Source organism: Anopheles moucheti, chromosome 3 (genome assembly GCF_943734755.1).
Source record: "Anopheles moucheti chromosome 3, idAnoMoucSN_F20_07, whole genome shotgun sequence".
NCBI lineage: Eukaryota > Metazoa > Arthropoda > Insecta > Diptera > Culicidae > Anopheles > Anopheles moucheti.
The window spans coordinates 18,183,947-18,207,770 of NC_069141.1; the positions used below are offsets into that span (position 1 = coordinate 18,183,947).

General features: G+C 44.1%; 1 protein-coding gene across 2 annotated transcripts in view; it reads right to left on the bottom strand.

Annotated features, from left to right (window-relative positions):
* Positions 1-23,824, bottom strand: part of LOC128305548 (neural-cadherin) — a 190,735-nt gene that overhangs the window by 120,539 nt on the left and 46,372 nt on the right. For both annotated transcript variants that reach the window (XM_053043045.1, XM_053043046.1), the window contains 3 exons: positions 23,574-23,763; positions 11,438-11,620; positions 8,501-8,690 (listed from right to left, as the gene is read on the bottom strand). In XM_053043045.1, the coding sequence (XP_052899005.1) occupies positions 8,501-8,690; positions 11,438-11,620; positions 23,574-23,763 (563 nt within the window). The remainder of the gene's footprint in view (positions 1-8,500; positions 8,691-11,437; positions 11,621-23,573; positions 23,764-23,824) is intronic.

Genomic DNA, 23,824 nt, shown 5'->3' on the forward strand with positions numbered 1-23,824 from the left:
TCGCTTCAAATTGCTATTCTTCTTGCACTATACTCCAAGGAAATGGAACAAATTTCCCCCAAAAAAACTGAGCTTAGTACATCATTGTCTTGAGGCAATGCCTTTTTACTTCAATGAAGTTAATCAGCAAAACGGCCGCATCCGTGACACAGCCTTCGTAAGAAACACATTTAAGACACGGGCAAAAACCATATCACACACCTACAGAGCACGAAATTCCCGAAAATCAATTCAATTTTCCTTGTGTTTTCCTTGGAAATGTATCTCGAACGTCCGGCCATCAAATTTCCGCCCAATAGCGCCACCGATGCCGAGAAATGAGCCCTGTGGTTTTGATTGAGTCATATTCCCACTTTGGAAACTGTCCCCAACCGGAATGCGCGCCAATCCATCAAATCGTGACCGTAAACGTGGCTTCGATTTTCGTGAACGTGAGCAGTAGAAAAATTTAATTACACGCACAGAGCATTCCGCAAACAAGATTACTGCGGAAAGGAAATACAACTTTCAAGCGCTTGTTGAGATGCGAAGATGGGAATTGTTTCGGGAAAGCGATTGCAACGATTTGGATGTCGATTTTTGAAGATCTCCGGCCGGAGGCTAATGCAATTCTGATCGTTACAACACGAAGAGATAGAATTGTCGCTAGATGAAGGAAATTGAAGGCTAAGGGAATGTAACGATCGTAACAAACTAGCTTCTACTCACAAACGTTTTCCACAACTTCAACGCCAATAAGCGTCTTAGACATAAATCATCTTTTTTCCAAATTTTCACAACAAAGAAGACTAATCCATCCGATAGCGTTATATCTGCTTATTATTACGCGATTGTTCAGCGCTCCCTTTCCGGCACGTTCTAAATCCGCGTGGAATTTAATCTGCTTCAAGTCCACGATACAGCACGGGAAACAGCACACGCGAGTCAACTGAGGTGGAATAATAACGCAAATAATAATTAAGATAATGAACTTCTTCCAGCTTATGCTAGCGGATGGGATGAGGTTTACGTGGACGCATTTGCATCTAAGGCGATGAGTGTCTATCCACACGTCGGAGAAGATCGCTGCTCGGGCTCCCGGTGGACACAGCTGGTCAACCATTAGCTGCCTGTTGATTGAACCAACCATTCGGCAAACAGTGTCCTCGTCAAGTCGTCAAACAGTGAGCGTACGCCAGCCACGCCCCTCGGCATAAAGTCACGCGTCTTACCATTTCGCACCGGCCACTAACGGGTTGGGGATCAGTGGCACTTCTTCTCCGCACTGCTAGTTTGCTAGTTTTAACGCCCGAGCAGGAAGTAATGATTGCGGGGAAAATTGAAGTGAAACACTACCATCGCAAGCCACCATAATGCGAAGCGAGGGCCAGAAAAACCATCAGCCCACTATCATTTCCCAGCGCTAGCGAAGGACTATTACCCGTTTCGTGCAGCTGGAGGATGCATTAAACAGCAAAAGAAAAAAAAAACATGGATAGAAAACCCCATCTGCACGAAACAACACGACAGATATTTGTTTTTAATATAAATGTAAATTTATTTTGCTGCTTCACTTCCTGGTTGCACACGAGCGCCAAAAGGCTGGCGGTGTGTGCACCGGGCACGAACGCGTGCGGGTGCGCCGTGTTGTATTTGCGAAACTGCTGGTCCTTAGTTTGCGGATAGAAAAGTGAGCACAGAGCGTGGGAAGCCGTGGAAGCCGACCCAGGCGTGCCACCCTGGGGTGAGAATTGCGGATGCTTCTAGACAAGCAACACCAATGGGGTCGGTAGAAAAATATGAACATCGCACACCTTAACTAAAAAGGAGCAATCCTTGGCTCTGTGTACACGAAGTAAGACGACTGCAATCACCCCAAATGCACAAGGTGAGTTGCACAGGACCTGACAGTATGGATCATGCACCGGCAACACACCGGGATGCACGCTTGGCCATCCCTCGAGTACGAGCGAATGTAGTTTATTCCCATCTTTTTTTTTTTGTTTTGCTTCTTCAAAACCCAATCAACCGACAACGATGCCGAAAGGAAACTCGACTCAAGACAGCGACTGCACCCAGCAAAATAAGCACCCCTGAAAATCATCATTTTCGCACCAAACAGATTGTCCCCGTCAAAGTGATAAGTACGTAAAACGATTTGCTCGGGCAGATCCCACCAAACGAAGGGGTGGGGGCGGGGTGGGTTCCATTTATTTGGAACTCGAAAGCCGAAACGAACTCCGGCGTCAGTGAGTTTGCTTCCAGCAAAATACACTCTCGAGGAAATAATTAACTGTCAATGGGTAATGTTATTTACCACCTACGTTTAGTTTCTTACTACAAAATCAACAACTTGCTGAACGGAACGCTCAATTGCATTGTTCTATTGCAAGTGTGACACTGTGGGTGAGAGCCACGTACGGTGACCACTATCACTTCCTGGGCAGTGGAACTTAAAATCTTCCCAATGGGAAAGGGGAAGCTGAAATGTGCCATTAAAATGTGTTGCTCGTTTGTCATAGAAAAATATGGTCACCAGGAAATAAGCGAACGCTGACAAACAGAATTTTCCCGAACAGAAAAATGGTGTCCCGAAGGTAGGTGGTTCTATTTTCCTAGCCAGAGATGTCTCAACCAGGGCACCATACATACATGGGGCAAAATGGTAAGTTATATTTATGTCAAATTACATTTAGGACAAATTTTCACACATTTATCATGCTCATGGTTATGGAAGATGTCTCTGATGTCCACTGCCAAACATTCAGCTGACCGAGTCGTTCATGGAGCTAGAGCTATGTTTGGCTGATGATAACATATTCTGGTTAATTTAAACAAAGCGCCAACACACTGCACACGCACCGAATTCTATTTTCCCATCAAAACAAATCAAATTCATGAAAATATGCACTGGTTCCCGGGCAACACAAACAAAAAAACCCCCACCCTCCCGTTTTCCATTTAGAATCTCTCATAAATGAGTAAATTTCATCACTACGATATCAAACCGCACCGTCAACTCCGGCGGACAGCACTGTGTGACCCCCTGTCATAGGAGAAATTGATTTATTTAGCCTCAAATTGAAATCCGTACTGCGAACTGGCGATCCGGGCGGCTACAGTGGACAGTTTGGTGCAGTCGACGGCCCTGTACGTTCTGCGCTTCTGGCTTGAGGTAGGTTGTGTGTGTGTGTGGAACAACATTTCAACGTAAATAAAAACCTGACCTCAAAATCCTAATCATAATAATTTATGCACCACCAAAGGCCTGAAGGTTCAAAGACAAAAGGCCATGCAACGATGAAACAGTGCTACACGCCGAAGCGAAACAGCCCGGGAACGTAACGATTCGTTTATGCTGCAGTCAGATTCGTGTCCACATGAACCGAATGATCGTCGATTTCAATATGATTCGGTTGGAAATCCGGCACAAAACTTTGTCCTTGCGTGGCACGATCGCTGGATCATCCCACAATAGAGCCGATGCACGTACCACCGAGTACAACTGCATCCAAAGTGCCGCTCGGATGGGAACAGATTTGTATGCATACGGTAGGAAAGTTTTATTATTTCACATGAAGTTAGAATAAATATCAAATGTGACCGACACTCGTGCATGCCGTGGGAAATTTGTCTCAAACATATATATGCAAAACGCTTTCATTTCTAGTTCAGATTGGGAGCGGTGTAGTGAGCATGTCTGTTGGAGGAGCACTGGTCACTTTTTTATGTCTAATCTGGAAAATGCACTTTGAAATGGTTCACAGCCACAAAGGCCACTGTTGCACTACGCCACGCAGCGTTTTGAAAAAAAAAAAAAAACAACCAACTGAATCACAAAACAGTGCCCGGAAACTGTGGAACATAAGCTATAACTTCATTTTTGACTTTTATGCTATGCGGACGATGGTTCCTGAATCAGCCCCACTCTAGCTGGGATATGGACGGGATTTCGCATGACACTACACCTCGACACTGGCAAGCAGGCAACCAGTACATTACCGTAAGACGAAAACTTTAAAAGGGGCTATAACTCTGATGAATCGGATGGCGAAACTATAAGCCTGTGCTTTCTTCACTACGTGCCAAGGTGGAGCAACGGTGGCGTTCTTTGTGAACTGACCCCTAAAAGGTGCAAGCTGTTTATATGCGAAGTGCGTTATCTGCACAAAAACGGCAAACGGAATATATATAACAGGTGGGCTGATAATTGTTTGGCCTAACACATTTATCGCGCTAGAAGATTTTTATCCATATCATATTTCGTTTGTACCAACCTTCAAAGGAATTCTGTCCAAATTTGACAGCACTCGGGCCACAACCTAATGAGCTAGAGCATTTTGTGTGACGCAACTTTTGTGTTTTGAATGATGGTGGAAAAGAAGGAATTTCGCGTGATGATAAAGTATTGGTTTTTGAAGGGGAAACATATAGTTAAAGCCAAAAATTGGTTTGATGAAGAGTCTTTGGACACTGCTCTACCAAAATCAACCATAAGATATTGGTATGCTATATTTAAAAGTGGTAAAATGAGCACTGAAGGTGGTGTACACAGTGGACGCCCAAAAGAGGTGGTTACTGACGAAAACATTAAAAAAAATCACAAAATTATTAAGAACACCCATAATGTGAAGCTGATCGAGAAAGCTGACATCCTAAAGATGTCTAAGGAACGTGTTGGACATATCGTTCACGAGAATTTGGATATGCGATAGCTCTGTGCAAAATGGCTGCCGCGCGAGCTCACATTTGACCAAAAACAACAACAAGTTGATGATTCGGAGCAGAGTTTGGAGCTGTTTAAGCGAAATAAATCCGAGTTTTTGCGTCAGTATGTTACTGTGGATGAGTCTTGGCTTCTCCACTTCACTCCAAAGTCCAATAGACAGTCATTCGAGTGGACTGGACGCGATGCACTTGCTCCAAAGCAGGGAAAACGCAACAATCAGCTGGCAAGGTTATGGCGTCAAGTTTTTTGGGATTTGCGAGGAATAATCTTAATAATCTATCTCGAGAAAAGAAAAACCATTAACAGCGACTATTACATCAAATTTTTGGAACGATTGAAGGACGAAATCGCCAAAAAACGACCGCATTTGAAGAAAAAAAAGTTTTGTTTCGTCAAGAAAACGCACCGTGCCACAAACCAGTGAAAACAATGGCAAAAATTCATGAATTAGGCTACGAATTGCTTCGCCACCCACCGTATTTCATAGATCTGGCTCTCAGTGACCAATTCCTATTCTTAGATCCCAAAAAGATGTCCTCTGAGAAGAAATTTTCGTCGGATAAAGAGCTGTTCGCCGAAACTGAGGCCTTTTTTGAGGCAAAGGACAAATACTACTACAAAAATGGTATCGAAAAATTGAAAGACCGCTATAATTGGTGTATCGCCCTTGAAGGGACGTATGTTGAATACAAAAATATAATTTGGCCAAAAAAAAGTGTTTTACTGTCGTAGGCCAAACAATTATCAGCCCACCTGTTATGTTCGGTGCGCCGACTAAACACAGATCGGCCCGGTAAGGATTTCTTCCCGGGATCAAACGGAGCTGGAAAGGCCACACCAGGCACACGCAATAAAAGGTGGCACCTCCTATCAGCATGAGCTTCGCTTACTCCCTCGTCTCTCTCTCTCTCTCTTTTGTTTTCGACGATGAAATAGGAGCTGCTGTGACTGCAATGGTTCCCGCTTCTGTGCGTGCTCATGCCATCACATGCTTTTGCTCATAAATTCGCCCGAATTAACAGTGCGAACCTTTGCCATTTATGAATAAAACAAACGTACGTCGCAACTACGACGGTTGCCTGCCTCACACCGGTTCCGGCCTCCGGTTGATTGTCTTCCTGTTGCAACACACACAGCTGAAAGCCCATCTCGTGCTAGTACGATAGTAATAAACATGTTAAACATTATCATCCCCCTTAAGCCACACGCACGCATATGCTACGGCCCCGTACCAAACGCTGGCTTGTTTCAGCCTCCTCGGAACGCACGGCCTCGCCTTAGCTGCAGTGCATGCAATGTACGTAGAATTTGATTTTGAGTGTTTGCCTTTCGGGGCACTGAGTACTGGGTACAAAAAGCCCTCCACACACGTAGGGTTGTACGGTGCGACGGTGCATGATTGCAACTTTCGAATCTCAGCACGGATAAACTCCTCGTACACTCACAGACGCTTACGGAGTTTCTGCGAATGCTTTAAGCCAGCAGTACCTTTTTCCCCGTTCTCGTTTAACGCAGAGCCACATACTCACCATAAACTTGGCTACGCTGTGACATAAAAGTTCCGAATTAAATTAAAGACGGCTAGGACTAGCTTCCGGGCAGACTATGGTCTCTGGTCAAAACCGGTGGTTCACAGTTTGGTTCCATTTCCGGACCAATAGCGGACCGGTGTGTGCGATCATCTTATAACTCTATTTCCAACAAACCACCCAGCCTGCCTTCGGGGCAACAATGCGACCAATATGTGCGAGGTACGAGGAAGCTGCTTGGACGCTGCTGAGCCATAACCTCCTAGAGCAGTGGTTTTCGTGTGTAAGTGAGTTTATTTTAAAAGTTATTGGCTGCTCATAACACCTCACAACCGGTGGTTACCTATTTGCTGACGGATCCTCACCGGACGACACCTCACCAGGAATCCATTTCCGGTCCATCCGAGGGAGTGGTTTGTAATTTCGTCCCTTCGCTTCTCCCACGACCCCAAAACTAAAAAGCCCGACATTCGAGATTGGTCACTTTCCAGGGGGGCTGTTGCATGGCGGAAAATCCTCCGAGGAGATTGGACCGGATGCATGGTTGACCCTTTTGGATTCCTTTTGCCTACCGCAAGAATTCGGAGGGTTACATATTCTCACTACCCGGTAAACCTATACAAGGTTGGGCGTAGCAAAAAGGAGATACACACACAGGAGGGAAAAAAAACTAATTTCAATCATCGTCACACATCGCACTCAGTGGTCGAAAGGGACGATGATTCGGGGTTTAATGATTGACCGAAGTTCGCAATTTAACCTGCCATTTAATGGACGGATATGGGTAAGGTGCGACATACTTGCCGACCAACCGCAAGCCAACTGCTAAGCTTAGGTCAATGTCGTTTGTAGCGCAAAAACCCATTTCATTTGCGGTTCCACAAGCTTGTAGCAGATAACACAAAGTAAAGTACCCCAGCGATGTTGGTGGGATTTTACCCTTGCTGTGGGTACACATTAATTCTCAACGGGATTGGAAGGTATTAAGTAAGATAGATAAAAAAAAACTGAGTAACTATAAGAGTGTATTACGACTTTGAGAATATTGAGAATTAATCCAATACGCTTGGGAAAAGATCAACGACCTTTAACGTTTTTATGAGCGATTCAAAACACATTAATCTCGATTTCTTCATTCAGTTTCCTCTACACCATATGCATTAAAATATCTAATAATTAATATTATAGCTTGAATTAAGTTGTCAGTAATTAAGGGTTAACAATAATGCAGAAATCAACCATTCCAGCATTTAATTCTCACAATATCGTGCAATATTATGAAAGTCATCAAAGCGCAACCAATAAAATGGATAATTACGACAGAATCATTCTTAAGTAATTCTTTCCTTAACATTTCTACCATTTCTAGTATTCTGCCGGAAGCACAATCACGCCAGGTATGAACAATTTGGCCATAAACGAAACGTTACATTCTATCAAGCGTAGCGGAACAAGCCTCTTTAGTCCCTCAATATTAACAAATGGACGCTGTAACCGCTGTAACTTTTTCGTACGTGTGAAAAAAAAAAGAATGCCACAGTTGAGGAAGATTAAAAAAATGTCGCCCGTTCATCAAGTACAAAAAAGGGTCTAGAATTTGTCCTCATTTTCCGCCATTTTAATTTTTATTTTCACGATTGTTGCTCGCCCGACTACTCTAGAGGGTTGCTTCCGGGTGTTTCCCTGCCGAAAAGCAAAGTTATTAATTTACAAGTAATGAATATTAAAAAGGGATCGTTAATTGCTTTTCCCTATTTCCGCAGCCGCTCATTTTGCTCGCATTGTTGCGCGAACAGGGGCCCACATCTTAACGTTTTTATTGCTCTTTGCAAGGGAAATGTTGGCCTGCTGTAATGCATTCACCTTTTCTACAAGCCTTGTCCAGTTGAGGGCTAGTAGTTTTACAAGTAGAATTTGTGTATATAAAAATGTCTGCCAGCACGTGCGTGCATTGGAATTCCAATGCTGTCATCCTTTTATTTAACACGTGCCTATGACGGAATGCAGACATATTCATGAGAAAAACGTGTTAACATTCGTAAAAAAAAGCATGAGCATCAAGTAAATCTTCATTTTATGTTGCATATCCCAAAACGGCGAAGGTTTCTTTTTTGTGAAATAATCAATACAACAACACGAACCCCATGCCATGACGTGCTCATACGAACGGATTCACCAAAAAATGTTCTGGGCACCCCACGAAAACCGAAGCGAACAGAACGAAATACGTGAAACACACAGGCGCCTGTACGTCAAGACTCACCTGAATTGGGCTGCTGATTGCTATTAGGCCGGGCGGATGGAGCACCGTCACGTGCTTCGACTTCCAGAGCGTAGGCCCCCTGCTTCTCACGATCGAACACAACTTTGGTGAATATTTCACCGCTCTGCAGGTTGATTTCGAAGAAATCCTTTCCCTCGTTTCGGGGCGAATCGACGATGTAGTAGTATACCTGCAATTAAACCAAAATGCATGAGTTGGCCGACCAAGCGGGAGTAGGAGAGAATATACAGAGCAATTAGCATTAATCGTTGCATACGGCGGATTGCACAACGCTTTAACCACCAACCCGACATCAGTAGTTGGGGCAGCGTAATTACAACATCGATCGAACGCAATGGCACGATACGAAACATTTTCGTTGAGCGCTAGAAGCAATTCCCCGAATTTCTTCCAATCCGGGACAAACCTTCCCGGGAATTGTTACCACATGTACCTAGCCAATACATTCACTTACATGCGAACGGCACACAAACACCAACTACCGAACATAATAGGACAGCAAAAAGCAACGGCGCTTTCGGAGCAGTAATCTCGGCCTCATTAGCATCCTTTTGCCTGCAAGCCCGGATCACTGAGCACAACTTTCGGCTTCATTCTAATTAGAAAACATCGAACCTTTTTATAATTGAATCCCTTTGGCCCACGGTTCGCTCGAACCATCTCTCGAACCTTAATCCTGTGATATAAACGGACAGTCAAACGGTGAAAAACACAGCTCGTGATACAATTGCCGTAAAGGAGTTGCGTGCCGTGCGGATCTTTGCAACAATTACCGAGACGATCCTCGAGGGTGCAATTAAAAATTTTAAATCGACAAGTTTTGCATCTTAATTCACACGAACAGCACATTACTCTTTTGCGCCAACAGTTCCCAAAAGGAAATCTAATGAACGGAGTGTAACACTCGGTTTGAAAAGGGATCATAAATGGAAAATGCCATGAGTTCATTAACACCCTGGTTGATTGGTGAGTGATTTTTTTTAACGATAATAGCCGGTAAAGCGAACGGACCTCGGAGAAGAAAAGTGTTGATTGTTTTACAATGTTGAAGAAGAAATAAAAAAAAAAAACAATACAGCCACTTGATTCAATTTCATGAACCTTTGTATGAAATGATGCAAATATGAAACTGAATAAATCAATAAATAATCATGATTTGATTTGATACTAAAGTACTTCATCGATTTCTTTGTAAAAAACTTCAATTATTTCGAGAATATTAAGCAAATAATCAATTAAAAAATTGCTTCTATTGTATCATAATAAACATAATAACTATACGTATCGAATAGCGAAAATATAAGGCTAACACTTCCATGAAACAAATGCGGAAAAGCAAAAACAGCAAACTCTGCCACTTCCACACATCCGGGCGGATGTATAAGCTTTCGCTACATTTTCTTACCCCTTTTATAAAATATCGAGCCGAGTGGCAAAACAAAAAAAAAAAACATCCACTCGCAACACACACACACACACACACACACACACTTTCATCTTGAACAAATATTGGAACCCTCCAATCCATGACACGCACTGTGCAAGTTTTGCCTACCGCCAGCTTATCTGATCATCCTTTGGTTTTTGTGGTGCAGAAAAAGTTCCGAGGCCCCCGGGTAGTGGAATAATCTCTTTCCTTTTGCCGATGAGCAGCACCGGAAAAGCGGCTGCTGAGAAAATGAATATTTCATAATCCTTATATCGGGGAAGCAAAAAGTGAATGACCGGTGAAATGGAAAAGCCAAAGGCTTTGGAAACGGGATCGATGCTGACAGGGTGAGTGGAGGGATGGGGTTGATTGAGGCGATGCGGTCAGTCGAACCAAACCCGGGTGTGTGTACTGCGTGTGTGTGTGTATGTACGTGTGTTTGTACGACTGTACTGGAGCCAACAAATGTCGACTTGAGTTGTACACAGTTCATAAACACGCCCGTTCTCGATCCTCCTAACAGTGGAAGAAGAAATCGGCTCACAACTGAAGGGAAAAAAAACACTACAATCTCCTACAGAATTCCACTCCAGGAAAGCCCACCCTGTGCCGTTCTTATGTAGCTGCAATGCCAAAAAAAAAATGGACGAAAAACAAAAACCACAACCCAATGCCAATTCTCCGAATCTCGGATCAAATTCGCCGCCTGCATTATCATGAAACAACATCCATTTTTCGGCCTGCTTCCTACGAAACGCCCTCCCACACAATGTACCGGAACGGAAGACGCTAAACCGGTTCAGACATCTTCCACCGACACGAATCGGAATTCAAGATTAAATAATCAAATGGAAAGTTATTTGCGATAAAATTCTTCTCCTCATTCGATTCGGTTGTTGCCGCGAGACCGCAACCGCAGCGACAATGCTAAGCTGATGTCGCCAAGACCGCGATTCTACACTGTGGGATGACGCCACGAAGGCAACCGTCCAGAAGCATAAATGCGTTCCTCTTGCTGTGGTTAGCCGCATGGCTTGCGTTACCGTTTTTGGTCACCAAAATATAAACACAAAATATAAAGAATTGTGAGGTTAACCTTACGGTCACAATGAAAGATATGATTTGAGGTTTTTCCTAACTTTTTAAACACTTCGCGAGATGTAAGTGCTGAACATACCAAGTGGTAGGGAAACAATGATTTGTGTATAGTACTTCTGTGACTTTCTTCGATACGCTTCTTTAGGGATGGTGGTCGCGTAAATGTTCCCGTTCACCGTCAGCATTCGATCGAATCGCATCCCAAATGGACGGTTGGAACGTGATTGAGTTTCACGTCGAAAACGCGAGCACCGCGACGCGAAAACAAAACAAATACAAAACCATCCATTTGCCGTTCCTTTTATACGTTGGTTCGCTTGATTCGATTCGATGCTTTTCATTCATGCTTTCCACCATGCACTCGGTCGGCAGCCCGACACACTACTCACCTGATTGTTCGGGAAGGTACCGTCCTTATCGATTGCATTCACCTGTGTCACTTTCGTACCGATCGGTTCACCCTCGAGCACAGTTTCCTGTTCACGTTCGGTAAACAACGGTATTTCGTCGTTTACATCCTCTAATTGTATGTAAACAGTTGCTTCCGATGCAAGTTGTTGGGCCCCGTTGTTCTACAGTGGCGCGCGACAGCGTTGTTTGACGTACGGGGGGATGTGCGGCAGACATCAATGGGACCCCGCAATGATACACCGATGATGATGATGATTATGTTGAATGTTGAGGTTGTTTTAATATTTTTTTTTTGGTTGGCCCCATCACAGGTACAGGTTTGCGGAACAACACACGGCGAGCAGCGGCATGAAAAAAAACAGAGAAAACAAAAGCGTTAGTATACCAGCCAGGAGTCAGATTGTCAGTCAGTCATAACGGTAGCAGAAAGAAATGAAGGATGAAGCAAAATGAGCATTAATTTGATGATGTTCGACATAAATTTTAAATTTTATACCCTGCCACCACCATGGATTTTTGCTTCTTCCGAGCGGTTGTACTTTTGTGTTTGTGTGTGTGTGTTGTATGCTCTGGCGTAAGGTAAACAAATATACAAACCCCTGTAGCTGGTGCATGGAAGCTTCGCCGACGACAAACCTGAATATTGAGGCTCACTCATACTTATTGCTCGGTATGCAAATTTTTTTGCCCGTATTCCTGCCGTTTTGTGACGGGAATAATAAAACAAAGCTGCATTGATAATCTTTTCCATACACCGCACAATGAGACCAGACTGAACTTTCAATCACGTTATTTTGTTGGAAGAATATTTGTCTGGGTGCGAGACAGTGCACGGCATGCCGATCAGGACTGCTGCTTCAGGTCTGTTGCGATCGCGTGTTTCGCGGTTGGTTAACGATAGCAATTACATTTACTCATCTTTAGGGCAATTCCATGCCTTTTTGTGCAATTGTTCGTGGTATGGAAGGTTCGCACAGCAAGGTACTAACATTCGAAATTACTTGCAATCATTTTTATGACTTCGTCGCCATTTTATGCATGCATGGATGCGTGTGCATAATAGCTAATGCTGGTACTAGAAATAAAACTGCTTTGTATGCGCAGCGCCACTAACTTGGCCGGCTTGCTCTCTACTTTTATAAATTACAATTACTCTAACTCAGACATTGACAATCGCCAAAACTTCTAGCCTTTACACACAACGCTAGTAATGGATTATTTTAACCTGCAATGACCCGCACCCGATAGCCTTCGGAGGATTGTTTCCCTGCAAAACGTTAAATAAGCTACGGCGGGTGTCATCTATCTTCCACACAATCTGCTGCCCGCCGAACAGCGCACCATAAATACATTAAGGCAACTTTGGCAACCGGTTTTTGTTTTATGAACGCCATAACCGAAGAATCTTTCCCACCGCGTCCAACACTCCTCGGGCCCGATCACCGGGCACACATCTGTGTGTGTGGCGCTCGCGATGGCGCTTTACAGAGCCGCGAAAACTTTCGCAATCACCAAACAGCACGCGATACCCGCGCGTACATTCCAAACAATTTGATCCTATTAAAACTGCCATCAAAAGTGTTTGAAGCTTTTAATCGCTCTTTAAAAACGGTTTCACCCCGCACAAAAAAAAATTCAAACAACTATTCCCTCCGGGGGGGACGAGGGAGGGGAGGGGAGGGGGGGGAGTGGACTTTCTAAGGAACGGTCACGCGTTGTGGCACGTTTCAATTGAAACAAAGACGTAACTTTTCCCGTTTGTGCAGGTTTATGCAATGTTACGCGCGGCGTTATTGTTGAGCTTGCGCGGGAAAATGGAGACGCCTGGTGGCTTATAAAATCGATCATTTCACTCGCTTTACGGACTCATCGCCGTGTGGACTCGGGCGTCCATTTACTATCAATCATGGCAATCGCCTTGCAAACCTAGAGTCCCCAGTGAGCGATAAACCTTAGAGTGCAACGGGGAACCCTAGATGCGGAACGAAAGAACGAAAGAAATTAAATTACATTACATCCAGCACAGGGAGACACTAACGAACGGCGCTGGCTAGTGAAGGTCCCGGTGCAGCAGATAGCATTGCGCTATTTAGTTATGCGCTTTGGCCAACCGTTTGCAACGTTAAGGATGCTCGCAAATGGAACTTTGTCTTCATTCGACTACGTCAGCAAACCTGTATAGGGACACACAGAATCTCCGCCATTGCTTCCTGAATGCTGCAACAGGATGCCGTGATACAAAATGATGCAGATAAACAAGTTAAGTAATCATCCTTTTGGTTAACATCATTTCTACACACTGCTGAAGGGAAATCCTAAGCTACATGACACATTTTCCTTACTGCCAAGGCATATTTTCCATTTGTTTCTCTATCAGACAACTGAGGCAGTAGAGGTACAAACCGTCGATGAAACGGTCGATATTACACATAAAATTGCCTGCAGTGTTCTTATCTCAAGATCATCCTAGCTTCCGGTAAACCAGTATGCACGTCTAGACGAAGACTCGTAAGAAATTCAACTCCACCCATATCTTCGCTCAACAACCCCTCCACCCCGGGAGGATATGGATCATACTTTCTCTTACACATTATGCTTCCTCATTCTCGTACGGTTCACTGCATAATCGGAGATGACCCAGTTCCGACCGGGAGCATAATCTATCATCGAATCAGCCACTAGGAAACCATTCTGCATACCGTGGAGGGAAACTGCTAGGGAAAGGTTTTCTTCGCCTAACGCAAGAAAAACGATGGGTGATGGTGCCCTGCGTAACAATGTCACGCTTTTCCTTTGGCACTTTCCACTACAGCAACAGCACACAAAAAAAAACCGACACTGTCCTTAGGAGCATTAATGCGCCGCGCTACTCTAATGACCAGGGCAACATCATCAGTGACGGCTACACGGTAAGCAACGCGAAGCAGCTCACCAATTTATCGTATAATTTTGTCCTTTATTATAATAAAAGATCGTTTTGCTAGCAAAAATGGCCAATCATTTTTAATGCCATTATCTTAGCGGTGCTCACTGCTCGATGGTTTCGCTTAGCGCTCATCCACGGCGATGCAGAGACTGCTGAAGGGTCTATCCGCCTTATTTGCTTTTACTGTGATTTAGATGCTTTATTACGCTCATTCTTCTGCGTTTCATCCAGTTGGAAAGATCGTTACACGATGCACTTGTTACATCAGCAATGTGGATCCGATAGTGTGGAAATCTCCTCCTAGAAATCAAACAAATAGATGTCCTGGGCGTGCGTAGTGTGCTTGGAACAGCATCAACCAACGGGTTTCTCCAATCTAAAATCAATATTCACATTGTATTTCTGTTTGTTTTTTTGTTTCACTACACTAAGACCATTCAGGGACGAACTCGTCTGTAATGAATCGGATTAAAACACCTTTTATACGGTGCATAATCATTTCCCTACCAGTGAGTACCTTCAATAATCCCGCACAAAAGACAATTCCGTAGCACGAGATGGTACAAGATGTGGTACTCTCGCCACGGCCCCGCCCGGTAAGGCGCTTAACTATGCCACATAATTATTCTCGCAACAATATCCTTCCGTTCATTACACTCACTCAAGGTGCCCCTGCACCGAAAATGGAGACAAAAAAATGGAGCACCGAAATAAAAAAAAAACCGCGCACAATCTCGCCGATCTGCGAAACAAGAAGAGCTCATTAGCAACGTTCTACGCTTCGGTTACACGATGCCCAATTAGAACTATCGTGACGCTGGCACTGGAAATTCTTATTCAAATGCTTGCAAATGCAAAACGTGGCTACAGCACTGCGACACAACGGAAACTTCACGCGGTGACAATAAATGGAAGCTTAAATTTTGTTTTCTGCATTTCTCTTCCTATTGTTCCCATTACATGAGCGTCCTGGGACGGCACGTCCGGGAAGCGCATCGAGAAATTGAGTCATTTTATTTATTCTCCTTCCGAAACCCGGTTTTTTGCGGGGGCGAGTGGTGCTTTTCCGTGCCACAAAATTAACACTTTCGGTCGTGTGAGACTGCATCAAAGAATTTGTCGTTCTCCCCCCGGAACTATATCAACTTCAACGGTGTACCCAATTCCACGATACCTTGAGCCTTTGTCTGGGTATCCCTTGCACGCAATAGAATCCCACATTATCGCACCAACATTATCGTCATCATCAACGCCTTGCTGTTCTACAGGCCGCTTCGACTCGCAGACAGCTGCTACGACTGGCTTTCCACTTGCCCTATCTACATCAACTATTGCTCTCCCTCGATCTCGCTCGCTCCCACGCTCACACGCGCTCTGTCCGGCTCTGGCGCTCCACAGTTTTCCATTTCCCCGCAAAGCTTTGGAGAGATAAATAGATTATAGCTTCCGGAATATCTATGTCGCCCGATTTCGTATTAATTTATGAAAATGTAATTTATATGCAAATTTTCTCACTCGCACAGTCGTGACAAAAGTGCATTCAATGGATTATTATTAGATTGCATTTGTTGGAGCGGGACTGCCTGCCTGTGGGGGATATGTATAGCGCCGACTCGCTCGTGCCGATGTGCTTTTGGCGAGCCGTTTGCCCCGCACAATCGAAATGCCAGCACGAGGGTTAAGATGGGTGCGTGTCTGGAAGGTTGCCACAACACGATTCGACCACCCTCCCTAGTGGCAACGGTACCACAATAAGTAGATCGTGGTTCACCTTCAATTCTCACGCGTCGGTGGCGGAGATAATCCACTTGGCGACAACCCATTGATGAAGGGTGAAGGGCTTTTCGGTTTTGTACTCGAGGGCCATCAAATCATCAACCGGCTAATTCCACCCAAACCGGGATCGTCCGGATGGCGCAGGATTTGCAACTGTGTGCATGTTTTGTTGGTAACAAAAAAAAACACACACACACAAAAACAAATACAAATCTGTTCAGTGCAATGTGCTTCGCGTTGTTGAGATTAAAGCCGTCGGGATGCAAACAATGGAATCAGGGAACATAGATATGATTGCATTCCAAATATGCGCGGTGTACTCCAGAAATAGGAAAATTTCTACCTCAAAACACTTCTCTGCCCTAATAAGCTTTTTTTGTGCATTGAACTTTAAGTAATTTAGATTTCTACATTACAAGCACTATCGTCCGTAATTGGATGCTTGTAAGCATTCCGGAGTACATGCTACATAGCTACTACCAGTGGCCGATTCGATGCGGAAGGAAAAATTGTTTGTCGTGTTGGCATACTTCACGGCGAAGCACAGCAGGGGGGGATCACAACATTCTCCAGCACCTGCTGGCCGTAGGAATGCTGTAAAACCACAACCGTCCGGGGCGACTCTCCGCACTTTGATGGAAAGATAAAGTACTTCTCATCATCATAATCACCACACCTTCAAAAGAGTGAGCTTCACGGGACGGAAATATGCGAATGGGACGAGCATGTCGTCCGGAAAGCGGTTGGAGTATTTTCTCGACCTGACTTGCCCCATTCTGTATAATACACCGTGGAATGGCATTGGCGGTAATGGATCTTTGTTTCCAGAACGTGCTGCACTACGAGGCGCTGAAGGTTTAGGGGAGACCGGACAGGATTGGGAAATTGTATAACGTCACCCAACCGCAGGTGTTCATAATTTGCTGCTTCATTCATCAAGGTCCTGGCTGAGTCTTTATGGATGGGTGTGTACGTGTGTTTAGTACACGGTGCTGCAGCATGAGGGTTAATGGATCACCTTCACCGCAGGTTAGTGCAGTGACATTTACGGTTGCACAGGGGAACCTGATTTTTGCTATATACCCAGTAGTGTGTGTTGCATTTTGGGGCGAGGAATAACGTTCAAGCTGTAGTAAATAAGTATCAAGGTCTACATTAGAGATATTGCCCCAAAAAAAAAAAAAATAAAATCATCTTCAAGGAAGGAATTTGGACTGTTATCGATTTGTTTAAATCCTCTAAGGGAACGAACTGCAAATATTTCCACATTAATCATCCTTATTTTGATCATGGCATTAAAAACGATCAAATAACTCCAAACGACATTCCTAGCATGCCAAATTATAATTAAAAAGGATGAATACTTAAATGTTTGCACGGTATTTACGCCCCATTTTTATTACTAGCAAAACGATGAAACCCGTAATAGTGCACTCCGGTTTAGAATATGGATACCGATTCATCTTCATCGTTTTTTCGCCTATTTTTTCACCCTCGGCACACTACATGCCCGATTTTCCCTCCATAATAACCAGCGGAACAATATCTTCCCACATGTTTCAGCGCAGTTTTCATCGGCAGAAAAAGTTTCCTTTGCTAGAGCGCCGCGTGGGAATGCTGTGTCCTCCCTGGTCTGTGTGGCATGTTTTTCGAAGGTACTAAAGCAAGCCACCCGGTACCATTGTTTCTGTCACTTTATATGCTTCTTCGGGGTAGCATTCGCTGTCATATGTTCGGTGCGAGATATATATATATATATATATATATATATCGCTTCTATTTCACATTGCCATTTTATTTGAACCACCACGACCCCATTTGCCTGCGGATGTCGCGTTGCGGTTGAGCAGATTTTTATGTTTCGTACCACAACACGCTCCCCCTTTCCTTCCCCTTGTGCCACGGTCACCATTTTCCCGGGTACGGTAAAACTCTATTCCACGGTCACTTTTTTTTGTTTGTTGCGCTGAAGCAAACAGCGCTGTTTATCGTACTTTTGGCAAACAGGGAAGAAAAAAGCGGGGGGGGGGGGGGGGGGGGGGCGAAACAAGGTGTGGGATCCCCGAGTCGGTGAAAAGTTTTAACAGTCAACATACTGAAACGACATACCAAACAATCCCCTCCTCCCAACCCATATACAGCAGGCAATGGTTCACTTTTCCTGCTGCTAATGGAGTAACTTTTCATAGAATACCACAAATCAATTTTGTAAAATTACTCCCCAGCGACATCAACGTCGACCGCAAATATTTGTGCCTGTGTTCGGAGGCTTTTAGCCGTGCAGCAGACACCGTACGCGAACGGCCGTCGTACGGGATTTTGCTACACACCTATACACGCCATGCCGAACCGGTGGCTGCATTAGCTACAGGCCCAAACGTTCGTTGGGAAGTTTAAAATTTAAAAGAAAAGCAACATCCCAGCCAACTTCCAAATTTCGTAGCTAATCAAAACTTAATCACAAACCCAACGGTGGCAAATTAATGAAACGCTTTGGTTAATTTATTTGTCGGTCCACATCGGGGGGGTGGTGGTGATGGTGAAGATTGAAATAGGAGGCGCGAATACAAATAAATGAATAAAATCCGCCCATCCCCCGAATTCCGTGTGCCATGTTCAGCAACAGTTCCGTGCGTTCGCCATTCGCCAAATGTGGATTATAAACGCCGACAAAAGCGGGCGAAACACGATTTGTTTAATCGCAAACGGATTTAATGCTACATTAATCTTTGCACTCGTTGCGTTTCCGCCGAACAGTATCCACCTACTTTCATGCTGGGGTTCTTCCTTAACTCTGCCGCCGGGGAGAGAAAATTATTTCCCGAACCTCCAGATACAACAAAAAAAAAACCCCCCCAAACGCTATCTTTGCTTCGACCGGGTTCCACTGTCTCCATTTTTCATTCACGAGAGGCAATATGATTTCATTTCCGCTTGATCTGCTCCCTTTTTCGGCTTGTTCTCGGTTGTTGCTCCGGTCGAAGGGACCGGTGGTAGAAATGGGGAAAACCTTCAAAGGGAGACATTTTTATACGCCTAAAATCATTTGCAGCCGAGCGTGGCTTTCTTATTATGATTGTGTTTGCACTTTGCGCCACCACAATCACCACCGCAAAATTGGTACGATCCCGGGCGAGGGAAGCTCGCCGCTGCTCCATCATGTTTGCTTTTCCGGCACGCTTTTTGTGCAACGCTCTGCCATTTTACCTTTTGTTGTTTGTTGTGCTTTTTTTGTGTTCGCACAAAACATAAATCTGTTTCACGCTTGTGAAATCATTTTAATAAATTATGCCTCAAATAGTACAACAGGGTGGTACACATGCATATTTATAGCTGTGAAAGTTTCGTAATTAATAATCAATTTATTTCCGAAACCGCAAAATATACATATACACGCACACACACACACAATGGCAACACTGTTGGCACGCCACACTCGATGGGGAAATGTATATCTTTTTCGCGTGGAAAGTGAACCAGAGGAGTTCCGCTTTTCATTAACGAACGAAAAAAAAAACTCCCCGCACACAAAATGATTGGATGAACGGTTTTATATTGCGCTTAATTCTGAATCCAATTTTCTGGTCGCCCATCGCTCGTTTAACACAAACTTCTCGGCTAAACGGTAAAACGGTTTGCAAAATTCGGGGCAAATCATTTACTTCCGTTTGCAAAAAAAAAAAAAAACTCTCGCTCTCACTCGCTCTCGATGCATTCAATGGACCACCTTTTTGATCCCGCGTTCGATGTTTATCGAGCGCATCAAGCATAAAAAGCCGAGATGCGCGAAACGCTGAGAGAGATTGTTATTAAAACAAACTAATTATCTGATCTGCTCGGTGCAAAAGACAAAAAAAAATGGATAAAATATGAAATGAAGGTTGTGATGGTGCAGAGCGAAAGAAATAAACACAGAACCACCATCGAAAGAAAATATCGCTTCATTTACGCAAGCTGCAAGTGCGCTGCTGCACAGCTGTACAACACGGACAAACTCGGGCGGCAAAGTTGGCAGGAAAAATCGACCGTCTGTCTGCAGCAAAATTTAAGCAAACGACATCCGTTATAGCTTGCCCGCTACATATCTGCAGCCCTAATTAAAAGTTTCTGCACAAATCCATGTGCCCGCTACACACAGATGGAACCGATTTTTCCGTACGGAAAGCACCAGCGAAAACTCGACGAACGAACTTTTTCTTTGCACCAATCCAGCTGGCTGCATACGCTACCAACATCCTTATCCAACACATCCACTCTCCGATCGTATCAATTTCGGGTGAAAGAACCGTTTGGGGGAGCGAGGGCAACACAACTTGAATCGTTCGTACTTCTCACGAATTAAACACGTCTTTATCGGTGGAACTTTCCCCGTTCGCCGAGCTGCCCCAACCAAACCGGGGCAAATCAACTTCAGCGGAAAAGACGATCATTCTTGGATGGTAGAACCAGATCAAAAAGAGGTGTAGAAAAATACCAAGATCTTGACACTAGTTTCATCCTTCGGCCCCGGGAGCGTTAAGTGTACTTTTGCTGGGCACGAGTGTCCACCGACGTGAAGCGGACGAAAATCGCCTACAGAAAAGCGGTGGAAATGGGTAAAAATGATTTTTATACGATATGAAGCAGAGCGCAGAGACCTTCACTCTCACCTGCCCTTCGATCATTTTTTTTTTTCCCCACTCGAGATAGCGGTAACAACTATAGCGGTGGGCACAGTTTATGGTTCAAGCGTGGGTAAGTTGTTGAAGAAAGCACTCGAACCGATTTTCGGAGCAGAAAAAGCAACTGTAGCCCAACCGACCGAAATAGACGGAGGCACACACACAGCAAAAAAAGCAACTAAAATTGACTCTATTCCATCAGTGTTGTTTGCTTCGAAAAAGTTGCTTCCATTTCCACATTCGCAAAAGGATTTCTGAAGCGCCGACAAAAAAGGAAATCACAGAAAAGTCATTGATTTTTTTTCCTTCTGCCACAAACTACAGCAAATTGAGAGAACTAGGAGCAAGTGAAGCCCGATAGCACCCGACGGTTATTTGTTGAAGGTGTGTTTTTTTTCTCTCGCTCTCCCTCTCCCTCTATATTCAAGCAAATTCAGCGTGGACAGGGCGGAAACGAAATCCAAACAAAAACTACTCCTAACATGCACCACCCCGAAAAGTGCAGTTCTGACTCTGCTTTCCACCAAGCGCGCCGTGCTGGCTAGCATACTCTGCTTTCGTTCGCGGCTTCGCCAGCAGGCACAATGGCGACATCCGTCCAATCTGCCACATCCGGTTCTTCAAACATCTTCCACGAGTGCTCTCCCGGCATCGGTTCCACCATCGGTCGTAAACGTACAAAATAGGCCTTGAAACTCATTCGAGCGGCATTCTGAAACGGGCGCGAATCCCATTACGGAACAGGGCGGAAATTTTCAACTAGGCACGTTCCGACCATTGCGTTTGATTTCTCCACGTTCAGTTCTTCTTTTTAACAATCGTGATATGCTTTTGCTAGGGGGGGAGAAACTTTCACAAATATAACGCTTATTTTCAAATAAATTCGTTTGGAGCTTTTCACAAACATTTTCCGCTCCATGCAAGTCCAACCCGAAAGATCATCCAACCGGCAGCAAAAAAAAAAAACAGGTTTCCACTTACAGCAGCGTTTGCTTGGCATAAGAACCACGATGAAGAAAAAAAATCTCGCCAATTTACACCAAAATTCAAATGGCATCGTCTAGATCTGGATTCACTTTGTTAGCATTGCCCTTGAAAACAGGGCTCAGCGAGCGAAGGTAACAGTTCACCAGTATGGCTTCCGTATTGAGTTTAACTCGACGAAAGGCAAAAGTACTACACCTCCCACCAAACAATGAACAATGCTGCGGAAGGAAAAAAAATTGTAACATAAAGCACAACCCTCGTCCCACTCACTCCTCGCACGCTGCATCCTTGAAGCTCGCTTTTCTACGCGGTGCACAAGGATCGCGTTAGCGGAGGAACACAAAAAAAAAATCATATTTATCTATCAGCGTGGCCACGGCCAAGCCAAAAAAAAAAAAAAAACCCGGCACCCGCTGATGATGCTACGCGCAACGAAAGTGGAAAGCAGCCAAAAAGTTAATTTATTCAAATTCAAAGTTTTGACTTGCCGTTTTTCATCTTGCTGGTTGCTCGCTTGCTCGCTCGAATAGGCCCAGCTGAAGCACGGTATGGCGTTAAACTTTTCCTCGATTCACATTTTCCCCCTAACCTTCAACCCCTCGGGGACCTTGTCCAAATTGTGATAACGAGGATCATCCTCCGGAACGCACACGTTTCCGAAGAAGTTAGATGCCATTTTCATTCATAACGCACAGTTTGCGAAGAAACTTTTGCATGGAAATTTTTTCGCGAAAGGTGCTATTTTCCGTAGTGTAAGTGCGTGGATGAGCGATTATGATGGGTGGCCAATGATTCCGTAAACCAGCTGATACTGGATCGATGCTGAAGCGAAAACGATCACATCCGATAATCCGTTGCAAAATTATAATTGCGTGAAATTACGATACTCGTTATCGTTGACTGTATTAGATGTTACTCTTCTTGAAAATACAACTCAGCTGAAGATCTCTTATCTGCACATTGGTGAGCTCAATTCGATTATCTTATAATTTGCCTATTTCACAAAAACAGGATATTTTTGATGACAAAAACAACTGTTTCTTTTTAACATCTACATTTTTCTCGCTGCTTAAGAGTCAACTCTTAAGAGCCAGCTCGATCATATTGTTTGAGCTTTAATCTTTATGTTGTGTTTATATAAATATCCGTTTTATGTTATATGGTTAATGTATATGTCATAGCAATTTAAATTTAAATTTCCCACTATTTTATTCTTTAATTTGATTTTTTTTAAATACCTGTCCCAGACCAGTGCCAGATATTTTTTTAAGGTAGAATGAATTTGTTCCTGGTCTTTGTGTTGACTATGAGTTATAAGGGCTAAAGAAGTAGAAAAATATTACGACGATGTTAGTGTTTCATAGGAATTTCAACGACGTCGTGGTCATTCAACTCTTTTTTTCCACTCGGTTTTTGTTTGAATAGCTCCGTCTGAGAAAAAAAAGGATAACTTCGTCCGTGGTGCACAGTTATGGCAACCATTTTAATGAGAAGCATCTAATGGTGATACCGCCATGGTACCAGGAACCGCTTGAAGCATAACGAAGAGCATGTTTGTACAATGGTCTATCTGCCTATGGTGTATCTGTTATACCACTGAAAGACAAACCTTCTGAGCATATATGCAGACGAAAGAGTACATGCGAAAGAATTTAATCATTTAATTCAAACTAACTATTAATTAATGTAAATTTATGTCGAACATCATTACAAATTATTTAGCTGTGTGCGGCTGGAAATAGTGAAGGATCACGGGACACTTACCTCAACACGAACAGTCAGATTGTACTCTTTGATCGTCTCGAAGTCCAGCGGATGATTCACCTTGATGTCGGCCCACGTGTCACCATTGTCCGGTCTTTGCTGAAGATAGAACGTATGCAGCTTGTTTGTTTGGGCGGTCGAGCCGGGCATAAGCCGATAGAACACTGTTGGGTTACCCTCGATTCCCGAGCTGTACCGTTTCCAACGACACAGTGTCGTTACACAGTGTTGTGGTGATTAAATTGCAGAGA